Genomic DNA, 21,969 nt, shown 5'->3' with positions numbered 1-21,969 from the left:
TCTGTTTTTATAGCAGATGTTAGACAGTCCCCCGTGCTACTTCCCAGAAAAGACCTCAGAGTATGTTCTAGCCCTTTTCAGACTCTGTGTATGTATTGGTTTAGTGACTATGGTTTAGTCCATGGAGAGAAGAGCTTCTTGGAGTTGACATTTCAAAGCACCTAAAGCAGACCTGAGTTGACCTGGGCACCTGAAGATCACCCATGATTTCGTCCAGCATTCCTGAGGGACAGATGCAGACTCTGCCAAATGCCCTGCTTTCCAGAATGTGGTCCACCAGCATTACCTGGGGGCTTGGTGGAGAGCTGAACTCCTGGGCATACAGAAATTGAATCTGCATTTTTATTATGTTTTTTTTTTTTTTAAGATTTTACTCATTTATTTGACAGACTGAGATCACAAGTAGGCAGAGAGGGAGAGAGGAAGAAGCAGGCTTCCTGCTGAGCAGACAGCCCAATAGGGGACTCGATCCTAGGACCCTAGGATCATGATTTTAGCCAAAGGCAGAGGCTTTAACCCACTGAGCCACCCTTTGCCCTGAATCTGCATTTTAATGAGCTCCCTGGGTGAACCAAATGCACATTGAAATTCGCGAAGCCCTGCTGTAGTGGGCAGAAAACCAGTACCTCCTGGTCAGGTTCTGCTTCCCAGGGCCCAGATTCCAACTGGTAGATAAGACACTGAGATCTAAATAGCATTTCAAGGGTCGACTAAAAAAGATAAGGATAGTGGATAAAAAGTTATAAGCTTTTTTTTCAGCCAAAAATAGAACCCTGTGTCCCAGGAACCATGCTTGAGAACAGGAGTTCTAACAGGAGCCATGCGAGGAGAGGGAGGAAGAGCAGGACGTAGGTATTAACTACCCCGAGACTTCAGAGCTTTCCAGGGGGAGCAGGAGGTCTCGGGCTTATGGCAGTAGCTCTTGAATCTGGCTTCCGCGGCTTGCGGTGGGTTGGGTGGGGGGGAGGCGGCGTTCCACGGGCAAAAACACAGATGTAGCAACAGGCAGGGGTGTCTGATGACCAGCAAAGAGCCTCATCTTGTTGTAGAGGGTGAGTGTTGTAGAGACTTCTCCCTAAAAAGAAGGGCAGGATGAGGTCCTGAACAAACTAGGAGAGACACGTGGAACAGTTTTTAATGAAAGGTTCCTGAGTTGGCAGATGGGCGATTAGGAAAACAGGGGCTTAGCCTTTGAGAGGAAGATGGTGCTCAAAGAAACAAACTGAGGAAATCGGAGAGACTGTATAGGCTTTATTCAGTAATTCATGACTCGGGCAGCATCTCTAGCAGATAGAAAGGAGCTGTCCCAGATGAGACTTCTCTAGGCAGAAGGGAGCAGGAACATGGATTTATACGAGGCAAAAAATCGACTGGTTCTTGCAAGGTCATTTTTGATTGGGTTATGACTCTGGGAGAACTGATGCTAATTAAGTTGAGGTCTCAGTTTGGTGATGTGGATCTTAGCATCGGTGACTCCATTTTGGGCTTGTTTTCTTATTTTTAACAATTCCTTCCTTTTATTCAGACTCCTAGCCTCACCAAGAAATGTGATCAAAACTTAAGGCATTAGGGTTACTTGTAGCTAACACTCAGTTCTCACAGGTTTTGCTGAATCTCTGTGTGGTACTCACAGGTCACTAGATCAGGTTCATTCTATAAGCTGGTCATTCTCTTCGTTCCTTTTCTGAAGTTCTGTCCGTAGGGAGATCCTTTGCCGGGTGGTGAACGGCTGCAACCATAAGCTTTTGAGAGCAAAGCGTGCGCGAGTGGGATGACTGTGGTTAGAGCAGAGGAACAACTTCTGAGGAGGACCCCACAGACGGCGTCCATTTCGTAAGCCCACTGCCGTGTGCGGGGGTCTTGGATAACTGAGTCTTCGCTTCCTGGGAAGCATCTGTCCGAGTTCAGCAAGTGGCACTGTTTGGCCACAGCGGCACCTCAGCTGAGACACTCCGGGGCTACACATCGGAACAGCTCGGGCAGAGAGCCTAGGAATTCGTGAGGCAGGTCTTGTTCTAGAAGCCAATTCTGCAACATCTGCGAGAGTGAGGGAGAAGTCCCAAAGTGCAGGCTCACTCGAGCTCACTCCTGCCCAGGAGGCGGACGATCTGCTAAGGGAAGCAAACTTGGATTCGTGAATGCTTCTTGGTCATTCCTATTTGAGTCTGTGGCTTGGGACTCAGAGGAGGACAGCCACGGAGGCCAGTACAACTCGAGGTCTGTGGTTTTATTTGGTTATTACCCTTGCCTGGTGTCCCTTTCTTTGGACAGAGCCTGGATGCCAAGTTCTCTGGGCCTGGGGTTCGTAACCAGAGACTGTGACCTGGTGCACAGAGGGGCTGCGTTGGGCCCAGGGCAAGTGAGGCGCGGGCAGTCAGGCAGAAGTTTGTGATGGGCAGGACCGCGGGAGCAAGAGCATCGTGGAGAATCCGGCCATCTTCCGGAGGCCAGATTACCTCTCCTGTGGCAATGGCTTGAGATGGGTGCACAATGGCATTATCTCTGCAGGCCAGAGCCAGGAGAAAAGTGGACAAAAGGATCATACAGACCTTCATGGAGTAAGAATTAGGGGAAGAATGCTCAGAGAGGGAAAGAGAAATTTGCCACACCTTGGGAGGAAGCCCTCAACCTTGACTTGGTACCCCTCTAACTCGTCAGTTTGAGTCTGGCGTCTCCAGCTTCTGCACTGGACCAGACGGGAGGTGGAGCCTTCTTGGGTTACAAAATACGCACCAAGGTTCAGCACCTTGTAATCGAGCAGCAGTGTCAGGGGTCAGGAGTTCTTGGTAGGATTCCTTCCCGAGTCTCAGTTCTGCAAAATCAAGTGGCTATAAATGACAAAACACTTTAAAATGCTCAGATCTGATTGGAGTTCATTATAATGAAATTGATAAGGAAATTTAATTATTTCTGTGATATACAACATTTAAAGATAATAACTGAAATTATGAATAACATTATATCAGGACTTATCAGATTTCTAGAAACTTCATACATTTTCAAGAATAACATGGTCTATAAAAATAACCTAAGAAGGTTTTTATTACTTACATGACAAAGCTTCCCATGTAATTTAACGTAGCAAATAAACCTAATTAGTGAAGCATCTTTTGTAAGGGGAGAAACAAATCCTTTGAGATTTTCCAGGGACACTCTAGAGAAAACCAGATAGAACACTTACATCTCTAGTTCCTTCAAGACAGAATTTTGTTATCCTGAGGCCAGAATTTTACAGTAATTATAGAGCTTTTGAGATGATGACAGGAGGAGAGGGAGTGGGTGTGGAGATTTGAGGATTGCTAAAAATGCTAGGTGGGCTCTGCATTGCTTCCATTTAAATGGCTGTACTTCTGTTCTTGTAAAGACTTGAGTTGTAAGAAGTCAGGGAAGCCGCTTTTCCCAGGCTCTCACCTGCAGGGTCTCAAGCAAGTGAGACATAGAGTAGAGCGTATAGCCCTGGAATCTATCAGAATTGAGCAAGGCTCTCCATTCATTTCCATTTTAGTTTCCCGTTGGCTGTTTAATGGACTGACTGGTCACCGGTTATCAGAAAACCCCTCAGAGTCCTGTCAACTATGAGAAGGGCTCATCGGAGGTCCACCTTTGGGGCCAGTAACGGGCCAGACTTTTGTTGACAGTCATGTGGTCTCTTCAGAGGGAAAAGACACTTCAGAGGATGAGCGGATCATGAGTGCTCAGGAAGAGTCACGTCCGTGTTACGGTCTTGGTTTCGGGTACCTCTTGTGGCCTTCACTTTTCATTATCCTTTGCATGACTCTCTTAATGAAGCTATTCTGGAATTGTGAAACCTTTTGGAGGCTTCCGCATGCCCACGAAGGTGGGTAACCCATTCTGATGCGTTTGGCAAACCTTGCTTTCAGGTTGACTTACGTGGATTATCTAACTGGAATGTTCCCAGTGATGGCGAACCACCTCACTAAGTAGGTCAACTGAGGCAGGCTCCAGCGGCCAGAAATGGGGTTCATATAGGAGTGGCAGAAGAAGTGCACTTTGAGAAATGCAGGCTGTAGCAAGTGACAGGTGAGCATTGAGGGCTTGGGCAGGCTGGATTTGCAAAGTGTACGAAGAGGGAAAAGTCCAACCAGAGTCTAAACAAATTCGCCGGCTGCAGGACAGTTAGAGATCCTTGGCATAGTTCTCTGGTTAAGCAGTCAGTCTCAGTCTTCTGTAAGTAAGTTACGTATTTACGGAAAATCAATTTCTGAGTTCTTAAGTTCCATTCTTCTGAGGGGACAGGGGACATGTGTGAGATTGTTCATTTCATAGCCTCTGGTTTAAGATTGAAATCCTTTCACATTCCCCACTGTTGCTCAAGATCTTTTGCAGAAACCATCACTGATAACCATGTTGTTTAGGCATTGTTTTCCCTTTTATTTCTTCTGTAATCAAAGATGTTAGATGGAGCACAAGCCCCTTGGAGGGAAGACCATCTTCACATGTGTCATGTGCCACAGAGGAGGGAACTGGAAAGGGGATCTCAGTGGCCCCATCTGAACAACAGCAAGGCCAAAAACCAAACCATGCATATTTGCAGGGGACAGGAAAGTTCAGAAAGAGACTAAACCGAATTGGCTTTGGGAGACTGGCTGGTGGCCTCTGATTTCTGGGAAGAGCTAGAATTTGTGTAAGGATAGGTTAATTTTCCTGTATGAGCCTGCACTGATGGTCTCCATTTTGTCCTTGACATACGTGACTCCATTTTAGTTTGGTTCTACATTTCCCCTTCCGTATCGAGTGAGGGGCAGCAATCATGCAATACACCGCTGAGTGTCTTTTGCAGGGACTTCACCTTTTGATGATCCGTGTTGTTTCTTCACTCATACTCGTATCTTTATTCTTTACCATGCCTTCCTTCAGGGTGAGAACAGCTTCGGGAATCATAGCAAGCAAAAGCCCACTCCTGAGCAACTTATATTGGGTCAAAGTGGACGGTCAAGGCAAGGAGACCTTGTCAAGGGTGTAGATGTCAGACAGCTGCTTGCCCAAGGCTTGGAAATGCGTCAGGCTCGTTATTTTCACAAAGGCCAGATAGGGGGCGCCTGGGTGGCTCAGTGGGTTAAGCCACTGCCTTTGGCTCAGGTCATGATCTCAGGGTCCTGGGATCGAGTTCCGCGTCGGGCTCTCTGCTCAGCAGGGAGCCTGCTTCCCTATCTCTCTCTCTCTGCCTGCCTCTCCATCTACTTGTAATTTCTCTGTCAAATTAATAAATAAAATCTTTAAAAAAAAAAAAAAGGCCAGATAGGAAACTTAGTACTTTAAAGAATCATAAAACAAAATGACAAGTAGGATAGAAAGACCCAATTGTAGTATAGATTTAAACCATAAGCCTGGTCTTTTTGGGAACCAGCTGAATAAATCAGAATTCCAAGATGAGTCAAACTGGACTTGTAACCAGTGGCTTTTTCTCAATGTAACTGAACCTTGACTTCCCTGGAAGTGTTATGCCAAGTCTGCATCTTGACTGACTGTGGCACAGACAGCCTGTACTGCCAAGAGGTAATCGAGGGCTAGCCTGCCGTCCAAGACAGTTTTAGGCAGAGAATCTAGGGAGTCTTGCTGGGCAGCGATAGCCTTAGCACTTGAGTTGTCAGTGGTTCGATGGGTTAAAGCAAAGTCTGGGGCCCTAGCCTGTTCGTGCACCCCTAATCAGCGAGGTAGAGATCAGCCAAAGGAAGCGACTCCTGAATTATGAATGCTTCCTGGTCTCCTCTAACCTGATAATGTAAATTCAGGGGAGCTGACCAATAAGGTGTCTCAGTTTGGCTGCGGAGAGATGGGGTTCACTGACAGAACCAGAGGGAGAGAACTGCTTATATGCCAGTCTGGGTGCTCAGAGGCCCGAGGAGGAGGATCAGAGCCCCGCCCCGGACAAAGATCAGTGCTGTCGGGCTGAAGCGGCCCTACTCAGGGGGTCAGCGCCACGTCTGCTCGGTCCAGCCAGGGGTTGGTTAGGTTTTTGGCACATTCAGGAAGTCAGTCTCCTAGTCTGAAATAGAGAGTTGTTCTAAATTCCTTGTCAAAGCAGATGCTTCTGGTGAAAATTCTTTGTGATTAGGGGTGAATCTGATTTAGAAAATCGTTAAGAGCCTGGTGATGCCAGTGGACTTATCTAGGGCACACGGGTATCTATACCTCGTTGGTCAAGGACCGGTATCACTGGAGAGCGGTAACAAGAAGGCACTGGGAAAGCCTGGCTGCGAAGTAGAAGCTGACATTGAAGGGAATTCGGATGTGGTTTATGAAGGAGAACTGGCTACAGGAAAGCCCAGGGGTGCCCCAAATCACAGACAGATCAGAGTTTGCGAAGGCTGATTCAGCAGTCTGAGAGGTTGTCTCCCTGGGCAGTTGTCCGTAAGAGGGAGCGTATAGTTTTTCCAAGTCTTTCCAAGGAGTAACAGAAGAGAGCAGATAGAAAAACAACACTTACATGGAGGAGTCTGGTTCATTTTTGGCCGTCACGATTTTCAAAGAGAAGAAGGACAGTGGTCGAGGCCTGGTCCGACACCCGGGCTAGCCCTCTGCTGCTGGTGGCTAGAGAGCTTGCGGCTGTTCCGTTCAGGTCCCCTGACTCCTGGACCTTGGGACAGATGAATCCAGGGGCAGATGCCTCCAGGGTTAGCTGGGCAGGAACTGGTCAGCAGTACCAGAAAGGTCCTTTCACAATAGGGCAGAGGGAGTCTTTGACTTGATGTCCCTTCCAGTACGAGTGCTCTCTGGCATGTGGCTCATGAAGGTCAGGTGGTATTCTTGTTCTGGAAAGAGAGAAGAAGGGGAAATATCCTAACAGGTCTGGTTGGGCAATCTGAGGGTCAGAGTACCAGGAAGGAGGCAAATGCGTGCACCCGCCAGTTACTGCTCTGTAAGGAACAGCTTTTCTAAACATACAGACTTGAGCTTCAGAAAGTCCAATGACCGCATTTTGGTCCAGAGAAATTCCAGAGTTGCACAGAAATTTCCTAATGGGGTTTCATGATGCCTTTAGTCCTTTCGACTAGTTCTGGAGATTAAGGAGGGCAGGGCAGGGCAGCCTCTAAGGTACAGGAAGGGCTGTGCGTGCCCTGGGGTCGGCAGGCCAGGGACATGGCTTCTGAGGTCACTGTGCAAACCTGTGGCAGCGGCCCAGGTCCAGATGGTGTTCTCAAGTGATCTTGTTGCTACAAAACTGGCAGTGGTTTGTTGACAAGGAAAGCTTCTTTTTAAGCCAATTGATTAAAAAACTTTTACAAATTAATTTTGGCATTATCACCCAGAGGTAGAAAAAACATCACCCAACTACAACATACATCCACAGACATAGAGATCTTCAGCTTTCGTTTTAAAGTGTAGCCAGGAGACCAGTATGAGAATGCAAAACTGACTAGTTTACAAAAGAACAGCTGGAACTAAACCATGTTTCTGAAAGTTGGGATAAATTCAGGTTACCGGCTCAGACAGCTAAAGCATTTGGGGAGAAGACATTTAAGACTGTCATTCACCTAATTCCAAATAGCCTCCCCCCTTTTTTTCTCCTTCTGGTAAGAAAGACCTCCCTGAAGTTTGCACGGGAAAGGGATGGCCTACGAGACAAGTTCTGCAAGTAGAACATTCCCATCATTCCTGGGAGAAGGCCTTTGTTTTTAAATTCACATCAAGCCTCTTGAGACAAACTGGGAAGGGTTGGGGATTGGTCAAAACGACATGTGGGATCTGACTTGCTCCTAGAGCTGTACTTGTTCTGGTGAAGATGTGATTTGTCCTCAGACAGGAACCCTTGTTTTTAATTCCTCGAGAAATCGGGATGCAACATGAGAGACATCACAGGCTGACCCACCATCCCACTGCACCCTAGTTAGAATGGAAATCACCAGATTCCTGTGTTCCAGATTTAGAGCTCAGTCTCTGGCTTGTTCTAGTAAATTTTTCCACAGATGGCAGCAAGATGTTTTTCTTGCCCTCTGAGGACATGGGGAGAAAGCTGCCCATGAGGTTGTTGTCAGGCTCTGGGGAGAATAGTCTGCTTCCAATCTGGCCAACTTCTGACCAGAGAGCTTCCTAAAAATCCTTTCAACTCTGTCAGGTTTGAGCCCAAACAGTACCTATTCCTGGCTAGGACTGAACACCACCATGGACACAGAAGGTGTCCTCCGAAGAGGGTACAGAGAATACCACCCGCCCAGGAGCCAGAGCCACTCCCAGAGATGACCAAAACAGGCTGAGACACTTCCTGAGGACTGGTGATAAGCACATGGAGTTCAACCCACATTTCTGCCTGGCAGAAATTGGGGGGTGGGGGGGCAAGGTGTTGGCTGCCAAGCTCAGCTCTCAGGACCCAGGAGACAGGAGGGCAACAGCTGTCCCTGGGAAAGGTTCAGTAACCCGTCAGTTTGGAGTTGGAAAGGAAGGAACTCCAAATTTTACCTTCCTCTCTCGAGTGGGCTACAGAGATTTGGGAGAGAGGACTCTGGTAAGGATTCCTGCCTGTCGCGGGCTTCTGCTAGTTTTTCCAGGATTCCCATCTGTGGGCTCCAGAGCGAGTGGGGTCTGAAGTACAGAGTGTATCTCATGCACTACCGGAAGCTGACGGGGTGCCCCAGGTTTAGTTTCCGCTGGGCTCTTTCAGGAGTCACTGGTAGCAGCTGCAAGAGAATCCCTCGAGGGCCCCGTGTGGGGACCCTCCTCTGACAGCCGTGTTACAGGCTCACGTAGTCTCTTGCGGGCTGGAAGACCACTCGGATAAAGGAGTAATACCACGAGCGCTTCGGTACAAAAGAAGGTAAAGGGGAGTAGCAGGAGTCCCAGCAGGCAGACAGTCTTTTGTTTTAGGTACCACCTCTGCCTTGAACTTTTCATTACCCTTTTGCAATGAATCAGAATTAGTGAAGCGGTTCCAAATTTTGAAGCCTTCCGGAGGCTTCTGCGTACCAGTTAAAACATGGATCCCATTCTGTTTGGGAACCCCTTACATTCATGTGCACGTCTTAAATGAATGAACTTGTCTCACTGGAACATTCCTCATAGGGATCTCTGGGATTCTAGGTTGTCTTCAGTGCTGCTGGTCTGTGTGCATGAGACACCATAACTATTTTTAGCATGAAACCCCTGGGGTTTGGTGGGGGCACCCAGAGAGCCTTGAGATGACTGGGATCCCATTTTGGGGGGTTTTTCCCAGAGGTCTGATCTAAGACCAGGTGTCCCTGATTGCCCAGGATCGTCTGGTGGGTGACAGGTGACCCGGTGTAAAGCCTACGTGTCCGTAAGCACCTTATCTTACACAGCAGTCTTACGCTTTGCAGAAGATAGTCTCACAGAAAAGTGGCAAGTGTTCTAGCAATGTCCACGGTCCCAATTCACTGGCTTGAGAACAGGGAGAGATCCTGGGCAGGTTTTGGCTGCTCAGGAGAGAAGTGTCCGTCTTCTATTGATCAGGGAGTTACAGGACATCAATCTCTCGGCATTTACGATCCGTCCTTCTGAGGGCATGTGCCTAAGCGGCTCCATTTCACATTCTCTGGTCTTGCTCTGGACTGAAATTGCTTCCCAACGGCCACGGTGATGCCAGCGTGTTTAACCAGAAGGCACCCAAGCAGCTGCGCCAGGTGGCACATGCCGTTGTCTGGAACCGGAGGACACGAGCTCTCAGCTGAGCCTTCGGTCTCTCAGAGACCAGTGAACACCCAAGAGGAGCATGCCTCTGGTTGGGGTTCTTGGGGCTTTTCGCAGTGTACCTGGTCGTGGAAGTTTTCTTGAGGTCGACCTGGTGGCCGTCTAACCCATTCCGTAACCCACTTACCCCAGCACTGGGGGGCAAGCGCCCTAATGGCTTCTCAGTGCTTGGCCTGTGCCCACCCATTTTGCAGCTTTGGCTTCTGAGGTTCTCATGAACATCACATCTGTTATTCCTTCACCTCACGGGCAGGTTAACAGACCCACAGTAACCGCAGAGATGATGCCGTGCACTGGCCAAAAGGAGGTGTCAGGTGCGCACAACCAGCAGCCCCCAACACGTGGGCCCTGGGGACTAACTGAGACTAGGGACTGAGGTTCCAGGTGCAACCATCGGCCAGCTCAAGCCAAGTCACCACACCCTGGCCTGGGACTGCAGGTGAAGTGAGGGCCGAGGACTCAGAGCCACCTGTCAGGCCAGACAGTGTTCACTTAGACCGGGAAGCCACTTCCATGGGGAGCTTAACGCAAAGAAAGCAGAGCTCGGAACCGAGAGGAACTTACCCTCGGCCTCACGAACGGTGACAGAGACACCTCGGGGTTCACAGTCTCCGCTGCCTGTGTTTCTTGCTGTCCCCGAAGCCGTGTGAGGTCTCCTTGGGATCCCAGCACTGCCACCAAACTGTTAGGAAACAAAATTCAACTAAGTAAAATTTCGGGATCTTACTGGCTTTTAATCAAGTTGCAACCCCAGTTGTTGAGGAACTAAGGACAGGTGTCCCCGTCTTACTAATTCAGTGTTTACAGGAATAGTCCCGCAGCTCTGGAAGCAATTCAAAGCCCTTCCACTAAGGGTTTTTTTGTTCTTGTTGTTACAAATTCCAAAAATCCTTCTTGGAGGAGCTTGCCTTCTCTCTCTCTGAGACATAAATGCTCCAGCTGGTCTCCTCCAGGACCTGTCATACAGGCCGTTTCTTTGAAGTGCGAACTTCAGGGCAGTCATTCTTACCAGAATGAAAAAAGAGGGCAAGTCTATTTGGAACTTAGGGGAGTGAAAATCCTAAGTGTCTTCTCCACAGGTGCTTCAGCCGTCTGAGCAGGTAGCCTTAATTTATTCCAACTCCCAGAAACAATTTGGATCCAACTGTTGTTTTAGAAATGGATGGGTTTTCCGGTATCATGCCTGTCTCGTGGTTCAGAGCACAAGGGGAGCCAGACCCGGCTAGTTCGCGTTCATCTCTGCCTCCACTTCCTGCCCCCGCTAACTACAGTGTCGGGAGGAAACACGTCCTCCTGGGCTGAAGGCTGCTTGGCCTTGCTGGGCCTCTCTGAAGCTGCGGGTGGAGGATTCTAACTGGCCCACCTGGGTCACTGGTTCACCTGGGGGAAGGGGAAGGGCAGCGTCAGGACCACAAGGAGTTAGGGAGGGACCAGCCCCAAAGTACAAGATCTAGGTTCCCCCAGTGGATCCAACCACCTCCTGCCAGAAAACTTTCTCAGTCCTCAGGCACATGGCGAACGGCACTTCCAGGGCCCTGCACCGCTCAAATGCCCTAACAGGTGCCCATGGCCAGGACCAGGAGGAAGGGCCCATATGTCACTTTGCTCCTGAAAGCGGCCTTCATGCCACTGGGTCAGGAGTCCTAGCCCAGGACTCTCAGTAAAGGCCCCTGGATGCCACCGATGCCTTGGGTTTTCCAACTTTTATGGGTTTTTTTAAAAGCCAGATGAGAAACATCTACAAAACCACAATGCCTTCATCCCTTCGTTCCTAGCAAGGTCGGCCAGTCAGACAGATGCACCCAACAGCTGCTCTCGCTCACCGAATGGCTCTTGGGGCTGGGGCGAAGGTGCTCGCTCACCTCGCTGCGGGGCATGGAGTTCGGGGTCGCTTTTCTGCCACCCCAAGCCCTAGCGCCAAGGGCGGGGAGAACCAGGACTCTTCTGACATACGCAGAAGCCCCATGGTGTTCCCAAAGCAGCAGCTCTACCCTGAAACAGCGTATGCTGTGGGGCCTAGACACACCTACTGCCCCGGAATCACAGACCAATGTCACTCACAGGACATGTTGCTTCATTACCTGGAGGCTCCAGGCCTCTAGTTTCGTCGCTGTGGGCCTCGCTACAAATTGACACTCAGAGGACAGTAGGAGCCATGCTAGGAACAAAGGCAACAGCATCCAGGGGGCGCCAGGCCCGACATGCAGTGCGTGAACAGAGCCCAGAGTTGAGCAGGCCAGTGGTAGGGCTGCAGCCAGCAGGGCAGGGGAGAGGAGGGCAGGCCTTCATCTACCCAGGCCACATGGGCTGCAACAGGCCCTTAGCCCGCCTCCAGATACCAACCGGGCGAATGCCACCCACTCTCCTGGGTCCGTGGCGGTGAAGTCTGACCTCTACTCTTGCCCGGAAAGAGCCAGTTTGGGATCACAAAGGGGCAGTTTCCTAGTCCTGAATACTGGCCGCGGCGTGTCTGTCGTTACCTCGTCACCTCTCCCAGCCTCCACGGTGATGCGTATCTCCAGGACTTGAAAAAGTCTCTTTTTTCATTCTAGTGTCCAATACATTTCCCATAGTTTCTGTAATCAGTAAACAGTGGATATAATTTTTAAAAATAGTGTGGATTCAGAAATTTTTTAAACTCCTTTCAAAATATCTCCGTTTACTTGACACTCTGAACGTGCTTCTAGGACCACATACAAATGCAGGGAAAGCTGGTGGTGCCTGCGGTCCCCTGGAGGGCGACCCAAGCAGCTGCTCTCAGAGAGGACTCTAGGCATCCCGGAGGTCTGCACGCTCCTGAGGCGTGGGCGCAGAGGGCAGGGCCCCGACCGGAGGGTTTCCTAGAGTTCTCAAGCCCCCGTCTCCCTCTCCCCCTGCACAGGCGTCCCTGGTGCAGGGCTCCTGAGCGTGGATTTCTTTTTTCTGGCCTGTGAGCAGCTTCCCCCTGCCGGGCCCTGACTCAGGCCGACCTCCCCACGACCCAGGGAGACCCCCCGCAGTAGCAGACCCCCCGTGCGGGCGCACGGACTTGTGCTCGCGGGCCGAGGAAGGCCGCGCTCGTCCACTAACCTGCTCCTCTCCTCCTCGCCCTCCCTGCAGGAGCTACACCGACAGCTGTTTCCTGGATTCCTCCCTCTATCCAGAACTAGCCGACGTCCAGTGGTACGGGCAGGAGAAAGCCAAGCCCGGGACCCTCGTGTGAGCCAGCCGGCCGCAATCTGACCGCCTCAACGCCATTCAGAGATCACCTCACTGCCTCTCATTTGCCTTACCCAGACGCACTGTCACCCTGCACCAGCTTCGGCCCTCAGCACTTTTTTTTCCTCCCGTCTCCGCATCCCCTTCACCCTTAAAACCCTGACTGAGGAGACATTCTGGAAGGTTCCGGTCCCACTGTGTGTCCCCTGGCACTCTCGCCCACAGAGAGCCAGGCACCAATCCTCAATGGCACCTTGGTGGCTTCCCCTCACCCCGGGGCCGTGACAGCCCCCAGGCCAGAAACCATCAGGGAAGGTAGCAGACATCCGATTCCTGTGGACAAGTGGCAGGAGAACAGGAAAGGGGACTTCCGTACAGGGTGATCCCGAAGGACTGTTTGTTCCGCTGTGGTCAGCCTGCCACCCGCAGGCCCACCAGGCCCTCGGTGAGGAGGACACCTCGCATGCACCGGGACTGCTCAGTTGACACTTGGAATGTTCCCTGGGGGAGTCGCTGTTGGGGGAGGGGAAGGAGAATGAACAGGAAGCGTCATGTGTCAGAGATGCATCCAAGGATCACAATCAGTTCTATGCTGCCAAAGATTAAAAAAAAATTAAAAATAAAAAAATATGAGGGGCCAAGAGGAAGACATTCTTTCTGCAGTGAAGTCTTTTAAATTCTCAACTGCTACTACTCATCACAAGTGAAAAGTCAACCATTTGTAAATTGTTTCCATCTCTTTATCCCTCGCCCTTAACGTCCCACCTTCTCTCTCAGGCCAGAGCCTGGAAAACTTACCCGGTCAAAGGAGCCAGAGTGGCACTGCGGCCTCGGGTCCCCAGGGCTGTGCCCACGGGGGCCAGGCCCGCAGGTGGGGAGCAGGGTGCGCCGCCAGCCCGGGCTGCGTGGGGGTCCGGGCCCAGCCCCCTGCACCGAGCTGCTTTCCTGGTGGGATCTGTAGGAAGCAGAAGGTGGGGATGGCCAAGAGCGCTTCTCTCTCATTAAAACAAGCAGTAAAAGCGTGTCCTATTGTTTTGCACAAGGTGTTTGATTTTACTTTTTATGGGAAACCAAGGGAAAAAGCACATCACGATCCATTCAAGTGTTTAACTGTTGTGGCTCATTTTATACTTGTTAGCACACTTGTGTGACAAAGAGCCCAGACCCGACTTCTCTCGGCACCCGGTTACCCATGTGTCACTTACTCCGAGAACCCAACTCTGCCCTTAGGTAGGAAGAGTTTACTCCCATGTCTACTAGCAGGCGGAGCGGGGCTGAAGAGCACGCCAGCTCCCCGGGGGCCCAGGGGCCTCCGGCCTTGGCAGCGACCCTGATCGACCACAGTGGTCTGCAGAAACCCAGAGGGGAAGCAAGAGCTGCATGTTTACATGTGTTTTGAGCTATGCTTAAGACACAACTAGAAAGCCATCTATCTTCAAAGGCCTCAAAATTACTTTTCTAATCATAACAAGCGCACACTCTTAGTTGGGTTATTCAAAATGGCACAAACACGGTCTCCACGGAGGTGGTACGCTGTGCTTATGGGCGCAAGGGGGGCGGGGGGTGGGACGGTTTTTCTCACTTGTAACGACTTCCTATTGGAAAGGCATTTGACAGCCAGGGACAGGAGCTGGGGTGGGGTAGTTTTGTGGGAAAGCAAAACCACAGGTAGCTTTAGAATAAAAAGAAAAATCTTTTTTTTTATGTATGTGTAATCCGAGAAGCACGAGACTACCAGACCAGGAGGGAAGATGGACCCTAAAAACTCAGTTTAACAATGCTCCCTCCGCTGCAGCTTCGAAAGCGCTGTGGGCTCACAGCACACTGGGACCACTCCGGACAATTCAGGGCTTGCTTCCCCAGCCCTGTGGGCACCGGACTGGTGACACAGCTTGGGGAAGGGACGAATATTCACACAACAGGTGGGTAAACCCTGCGGGATCAACTAAACTGGTTCTAATGTTAACGGATTCTGGGGATGGAGGGGGCGGTTATTTTTGTTGCTCATACTTTGAGGATCAGAGCTACGGCCAACAGGTTTCTTCCTTCCCCATTCGGAACACTATACACTGGGCCATTTTTCTTTCACCCCAGAGACATACTGGCTAATCAGACTGAACTGTGTGCAATGGGAAAAGTCCAGAGAAACAGAGGAGGTGACGAGGTCACGTGGCTGCAGGTTAGACAGCATGTCCCATAGTTTCAAATCCAGCCTGCAGTCCCTCGGATCGCGCGTTTAGCCCAGCTGGGTGACAGGGATAAGAGATGAAAATTCTTTCTCAACGCTTGGGTTTCAAATTCAGGAGGCAGAAAGGAATGGAGAGGGAGGAAAATTATAGTTCAAACGCCACGAGAGTCTGGTAGGAAAGACAGAGATGACGTAAAACAGGTTTTACTGTTGAGCTGCGTTCAGTTACTACAAAATGTACATAATGTTAGTCCTTTGAGAGCCACGGGATTCATGATCAGTGTGGCAGGGAACGGGAGTTAGTGCAAACAAGCACTTGCGAGCTCTTCACAGATCTGTCTTTCTTTAAAACAAAGTAAGATGGAATCTGAAGCCCCTGGTCTGGTATAAAGGCCCGACTGGATTCTTTGGATACGTGTAAGAAGTTGCCTGTTTAGCCTGAAGACTGGTAGGAACACCTACATCAGACTTTGTTGTAAGACAGGTGGATTTTTTTTTTTTTTACATGCAGGTGAGTGTTGAAACTGTTAAAATCCCGATTTGTTTTCATTCAGTGTTAGTTCTAAATAGAGCAGACCCCTCCAGGTGCTATCAGATGACCAGTTACTGCTTAGTTAACTAGGTGTAAAGTTTTACATACACATTCATGTCAATAGTTTATTACACGTCGTGTAAAATGGACTCTAGTTTAATAACGGGGAGAAAGGGTTAGGTTGCTCCTGAAACTGACTGTAGAGCATGGAAAATGATTTTACTGGATTCTGTTCAACTGTAATCAATGAAAAGGATGTATGTTGTAGACAAAGTTGCAGAATTAAAAAAGAAATCTGCTTTTAATTTATTCTTTTTGTATTAAGAATTTGTATAGTACCTTTACATTTTGCAAAACAGTGTTGTCAACACTTATTAAAGCATTTTCAAAATGAAAAGATCTCAGCTGCCTCTTGGAGATTTTGTTTCTAGATGACCCACAGTCTGGAAATCTCTAATTCGGGTGCCTGCAGCCTCACTGGACTCCTTTTTTAAAGTCAATTGAAAGCTCATCTCCTTACTGGCTTGTTAGATACGGATGAGCTCAGTTTGTGTGGTCAAGTCTAGTTCTCCCTTACTCTAACGGGCTTGTTAAGGATACAGAGATAATCCATTCTCAGCTGTGTATTCTACCGCCACAAAAAAGGGTCTGAGGTTAGAGGCTGGTCTTTGTCGGACACTGTTGGTTACAACTAGTTACCTGTCTGCAGTTCATGCCAGGTTTGGGTCCTGTTCCGCACAGAACTCTATGTGGTGGGGGAGAGAGGGAATGTGGGCTTCAGAGGCCGTCCTTGGGCTCTCCTCCCCTGTGCGGTGCCCAGGGCCCTGCAGGAAGCCAAGGGCCCATCAGGGAGGCAGCGGGATGCTCAGGCTCCTCACCAGCCCCGTGCCCACCCACCCTACCGTCAACCCCATCCCCCACCGCCGGAGTCACATCCCCAATGCAGCAGCCTGCGGGGTCCGCGGGCACCAAAAGCCCCCCGACCCTGCTACTTAACGATAAGATGGTGATCTGCTCACCTTCGTAAGGACGGTGCTGCGGTCGCGTCCCCCGTCCCCTGGGCCAACAAGCATGTCTTCGCCAGCAGGAGCCCAGACGTCTATAAGCCAAGAGCACCCCCCAGATGGAAAGCCCTTGCTGGAGCACTTGCAGCCCGAGCGAGCTAAGCCTTGCCAAAAATGAAAACCATCCACAGAGAACGCGAAGCATGTGGGACGCGAGCTCATTAGGGCATTTACACTTCTGAGCCTTCCCCTGCGAAAGCAGCCAGGGGCTCCGTATCTCAAGATGATCAGCACTCACGTCACACAGACAGATCTTCTCTAAGTTTTTTCCCTGCAGACATGTCACAGCTCGGGAGACAAATCCGTTATCTCCTCATGAAGCTCTGACGAGCCCACGAAGGCAAGCGGCAGGAAGACCATGCTTTCGCACTTCCTCCACCTTCTACACCACACCCCCACACACACACCCACACACACACACACACAACACACCACCCCCACCACCCCCATGACCCCATACTAACAAAGTGCTCACAAAGCACTTCTACACAGCTATTATTCTGGTTTTCGGAGAACACACCCAAAAATCCCAGTAGAAGGCATTAAAAATAGCCCAGGCCTTTGGCTCCTCTCCCCCAAATACCAGTTCAGAAGAGGCGGTCCGTAACCTCCTCCCCAGGGCGGGCGTCCGAGAAGCCCCGGCCGGGGGAGGCAGGCAGTGCCACGCTGCGTGTCTGGGCAGGGGGAGTCCGGTCTCCAAAAGCGTACACTTGCACAGGTTAGACACAGACCCATCACCGCAACAGAAGAGCAAACTAAGTCACCGACGTTAAAGGGAAGGAAAAGAGTCAAAGGGGTCCGAAGGGGAAGAAATCCCCGAGTGTCTACATGGGATCTCACTGCTAACCTGGTCCGAGGAGCCGGCTGCTGCGGGTCACAGCCGCGGAGAGGGCACGAACCTGCTGCACCCTCTTTGTCTTGCACCAAGGCCCCCCGCCTCCAGGCACAGCCACTGTCCCCTCACACAGGGGCGACGGGGCCTGCAGTGCCGGAGTCTAAACAGCGAGCGGACTCACAGAGCCCGTACATTTGCAACTGTACAAGAGTCCTTACCAGAAACCCATTCTTCTCCCCATAAACTGCTATCCCTACACACGAGCAGGTTCCTTCTGTTTTTCATTCATTCCTCCGTTTTGTCAGACCTACTCCTTGCGTGCTTTTGATCTACCACCGCCCCCTCCAAAGCCACTGCTGCCCAGGTCAAGGAGGAATGGCACAGCGCCACAGACAATGGCTGAGTCTCTGTTCTCAGCTCACGTGACTTACCAGCAACAGGAAACAGTGGATTCCCCGGGTGTCCTTCACCACAAGGCCAGGAGGCGACGCCCTCTTGGGTCCTCCTGCTCTTGACGGGCGGAGCTCCTCTTTCCAGCCTCCCTGACAGATGTCATCTCCTGGTGCCCTGGCATCGGTGTGCCCCCCCCAGCTCTACTCTTGGGCTTCTCCCCTCCACTGGCCACCACGCTTCTGGTAGCTCTCCCCTGGCCTCATGGTTTTCAGTGTCATCTAGGGGCTGACAACACCTGTACCGCTCGGCGGTCAAACGTGCTAACATGGCCAGAGCCGGAGTTCTGAGCCTTCCCTCCGAACCTGCTCCCTCACCAGGCATCTCCAGCCGTCCAGGGTCAGGCCAGAAAGCCCGGGATCACCCGACCATCTTGCCACACCACTGGATGACCATCCAGTCATTCTCTCTCTCGCCTCACATCTGCAGCACACGGAGAACGCAGCATCCGTGCCCTGATGAGACTTCCGTGAGATCGGGAACGCAGGAAGGGAGAAATGAAATCAGTTCTAGAACACATTACCAGGTGCTAAGACAGCAGATTTTACTTAGGACGGGTGGAAGAACAGCTTTTCCTGCCAGTCAAGTAAGGCCAGTTGCCGACAAGTGTGGAGGCAGACAGCGCGCTGAAGGTCCCCTCCACGGTCAGCCCAGCACTAGCTAAGCCAGGCGAGGCCGCAGCTAAGCGCGAGGGGAAGAGACGGCGGGGCCGGGTCCGCATCGAGCAGTCCGCTGAGGAGAGCCCCCGAGAGGAGAGAAGATGGAAGAATGTCTCCAGGTATCACCTGGGGCCCAGGGGACACCAGACACTTGGTCAATCCCCTCCAGACGCTCTGGAGGACACTGATGGGACGACATAGCTTGGTTTTTGTAGCACCGTGTGGCAGGACAGAAGAGCAAGGCAACAGAAGGTCCCCAGGAAGTGACAATGACAATGGGATCCACAAGGAAAGGCAGAGCCAAGGCATTCCTGAGAAAGTGGAAGTCCCCGCAGGAATGGAAGGATGCCTTGAAGAGGCCGCCGAAGAGCAGAGCGGGGGGCAAGGAGAGAGGCAGCAAGGGCAGGACCTCAGGACCAGACAGCAGGGACAATACGGGTGTCCCCACGACCTCAGCCCCCCGGAGTGAATCCTATCAGCTAGAAGGAAAGTCTCGACGCTACAGCAATGCACGCCAGCGGGGAAACTTCTCAGAGCTCAGGGGTGCCAGGAAAAGGACCCAGGGCCTCCTCCCCTTTGTGCAGGCGCTGCCCATCTGACTGCCTTTCGGATCAGGAGTCCGAGACCACAGCCATGACCTTAACGGAGAGGATTTCCTATGAAGGGCCGGCCTGTCACCCAGACGGTGAAGAGGGGACAGCACAACAGGACGCTAGATCGCAGAGGACCCCAGGGAAGCAGCCCCCGCTCAGGGCAGGGAAACCAAGGTGAGGGACTGTGAAAACCTAGAAGCACGAGGAGGCGCCCCGCGGAGCTGGAAGGCAACCCCGTGAGGAGCAGGCTGAGGGGAGCCGCTCGGCTCGGCAGCCGGCCGCCCGGGGCCCCCGCAAGTCGGCAGGACCCGCAGAGCTGGGTTTCGGGCCCCAGGAGAGGCGGCCCCCGCCAACAGGGCTGTGATCTCTGAGCGGCGGAACGGAGCCCCCTCTCCACGCGTGGAAAACCGCCCGCGGGAAGCAGCTCCTGCGTCCATACCCGACGGCTGTGCCGGGCTGGGGAGCCGCGGCCGCGCCATCTCTGTGAGGGAAGGAAAAAGCCAACAGAGAGGAGCCGCCCGTCTCTCGTGTGCCCGCCGTGAGCGGAACTGAACAGGAAGCCGGCCACCCAAGGAGAAAGGCGGCCCGCTGTTCCGTGTCACAGCTGCCGTGCGAGGTGTGGTACGAGTGCGAAGAGGCCTGGCCCGCATGCCCCAAGCTGTCCCTGTCGGCTCACTGGCAGGCCCATGGCATCCCATCAACGCAGGGACCCCAAGGCTCTGCCATCAGACAGGGGTAAAAGCTCCCGCCACATTAAGAGCAAGCCAATCTTCAATTTTTAGATTAAAAGAAATGTTACCAAGGACAAAAGACACCAATATCTTTTCAGCCCACGGGAGTGTAAAGTGAGTCACGGTCTCAGAAGAAAAGCAAGTCAAAGCCGATTTTCCCCAAAATACCAAAGTCACAATCATCTGTTTTCTCAAGTGTGTCTCACATCCGTAAGAAGTATTTAGGAGTCTGTCCTCTCCAAGTCATTTCTTATTCTAATGAAGCTCTGGGGAAAACCCAAGAGAGGGACAAGAGCTAGATGCTTTGTCAAATGAGCAGGAATTGTCGCGACCGGCCAGAAGCACTCCTCTGGGGCTCCAACACATGGTTGTCTCTGAACTGCCTTTAACATCAGCCTGATGAGGGGCTCTTCTGCAGCTGGTGGCCTGGTGCCAGCACCCAGTGCGCTCCCTCCGATGATCAGTGACACCTATTTCTACCTTAGCAGGATGCGGCCAAGTCCCATTTTAGTCCAGCTGAGGTCACCATCACACGCCTGCCACGAGTCTCGGTGATGTTGAAAGCCACAAAATACCTGAGTAACATACATAATGCTTAGGGACTGAATCCAGTGGCATATACGGGAACACACAGTCCTAGGAAATGACCCCGTACTAGTCTCATGAAAAAAGAGGCCCAGAGGAAGGCAGCTGTTATGGTTAGTTTCATGTGTCAACACGACTGGGACACACGGGGCCAGATGTCTGATTAAACATTATTCTGGGTAAGATGAGTACCTGAACCAGTGGACTGTGGAAAGCAGATGGCTCCTCCCAGTGTTGGTGGGGAGGGTAGGGGAGACTACGTGCACATGCGCACACACGCTCTGTGTGTGCCTCTCTCTCTCTCTCTCTCTCTCTCTGCCTAATCATTGAACTAGGGTCTTGGTCTTCTCCTTCCCTCAGAGTAAGACTTATACCATTGGCTTTGATTATACCAAGCATTTGATTCCAACTGGAATTTCTACCATCATCTCTCCTGGGTCTCTAGCTTACAGACGGCAAATCATGGGGCTTCTCAGTCTCCACAGTCACAGGAGCCAATTCCTCATAATGCATATACATTTATGTAATTACATTAGCTCCTATATTTTAATATATATATTCATAACTTTACATCATTTACTTTATAGAGATAGAGATACATACATAATCTCCTGTTGCCCTCTCTCTGGAGAACCCCAAGAAAGCAGTTCAAGATTTATACAGCGACTCCATGACACCACCCAAGAACCAGCTCTGCCATGTTTAGCACGTCTCTCTCGCTGTCAAGGACTGCACCATGGCCACAAAGCATGTGAGGTTCACAACCACCTTCCAGAACAGAACAGAGAAAGGGCAAAAGATGTCTGTCAGCTGATTCTATTTCTTTTTCTCTTAGAAAATCAACAGCTTTTGGGAACTCCCACCCAACAGACTTCTCTCCACAGGTTATTAGCAGGACAGGTCACAAAGCCAACCCTAACTTCAAAGGGTCCTGGGAGAGCAAGGAGTTTTAACTCCTTGTAGCTCTGAACAAATTAAGCTTCTGTTACCAAGAGGGGAAGAATGAAAAGAGGGTAAGCCACTAGCAGTGTCTACACCACACACAGATGGCATACCAACCTGCACACCAAAGGAAGAGAAAAATCGCCAAGTCTTAAATAAAATAATCTAATAAAACTGAAGTATAGCAAAAACTAAAAAAAAAAAACCAAAATCCATGATTTCCTCTCTCTCAAATCCTACACCCTTAAGGCACACCAATATGACTTTATTAATCAAGAGAAAAAGTTCCTGTAAGACTAACACATGACTTGATTGTTGTACAACCTGGCACAGGTAGCAACAATTATGTCAGTATTTGAGCTGCTTACAAGGTTATTTCCACTTGGCATAAAGAGGAACCTCACAGAGAGGGAAGCCACAGAGTAGAAGTATTTGAATAAATGCGTCCAACAAAGGACTCCTACCCAGAAGAACAAACTACGATCACTAAGAAAACAGCAGGCAGTTAAACAGAAGACATGGGGAAAAA

At 50.9% G+C, this 21,969-nt stretch overlaps 1 protein-coding gene and 1 long non-coding RNA gene across 16 annotated transcripts in view; one reads left to right on the top strand and one right to left on the bottom strand.

Annotated features, from left to right (window-relative positions):
• The window catches only part of FRMD4A (FERM domain containing 4A), a 604,393-nt gene extending 590,904 nt beyond the window's left edge, over positions 1 to 13,489 (top strand). For 11 of the 15 annotated variants that reach the window (XM_082739512.1, XM_082739513.1, XM_082739515.1 and 8 more), the window contains one exon: positions 12,763 to 13,489. In XM_082739512.1, the coding sequence (XP_082595638.1) occupies positions 12,763 to 12,865 (103 nt within the window). In that variant the 3' untranslated portion in view covers positions 12,866 to 13,489. The remainder of the gene's footprint in view (positions 1 to 12,762) is intronic. The other 4 variants (XM_082739510.1, XM_082739514.1, XM_082739511.1 and 1 more) reach the window with 1 other exon arrangement.
• LOC309869066 lies at positions 351 to 12,755 on the bottom strand. The gene is made up of 5 exons (XR_014313968.1): positions 12,144 to 12,755; positions 10,228 to 10,345; positions 6,449 to 6,773; positions 2,734 to 2,812; positions 351 to 2,108 (listed from the first exon to the last, which is right to left on the bottom strand). It is a non-coding gene; the product is annotated as an uncharacterized lncRNA (long non-coding RNA).
• Positions 13,490 to 21,969: the final 8,480 nt, after the last annotated feature.

This window comes from Mustela nivalis (genome assembly GCF_964662115.1).
Source record: "Mustela nivalis genome assembly, chromosome: 7".
NCBI classification, from domain to species: Eukaryota; Metazoa; Chordata; class Mammalia; order Carnivora; family Mustelidae; genus Mustela; species Mustela nivalis.
This window is presented reverse-complemented; position numbering and strand designations above follow the sequence as displayed.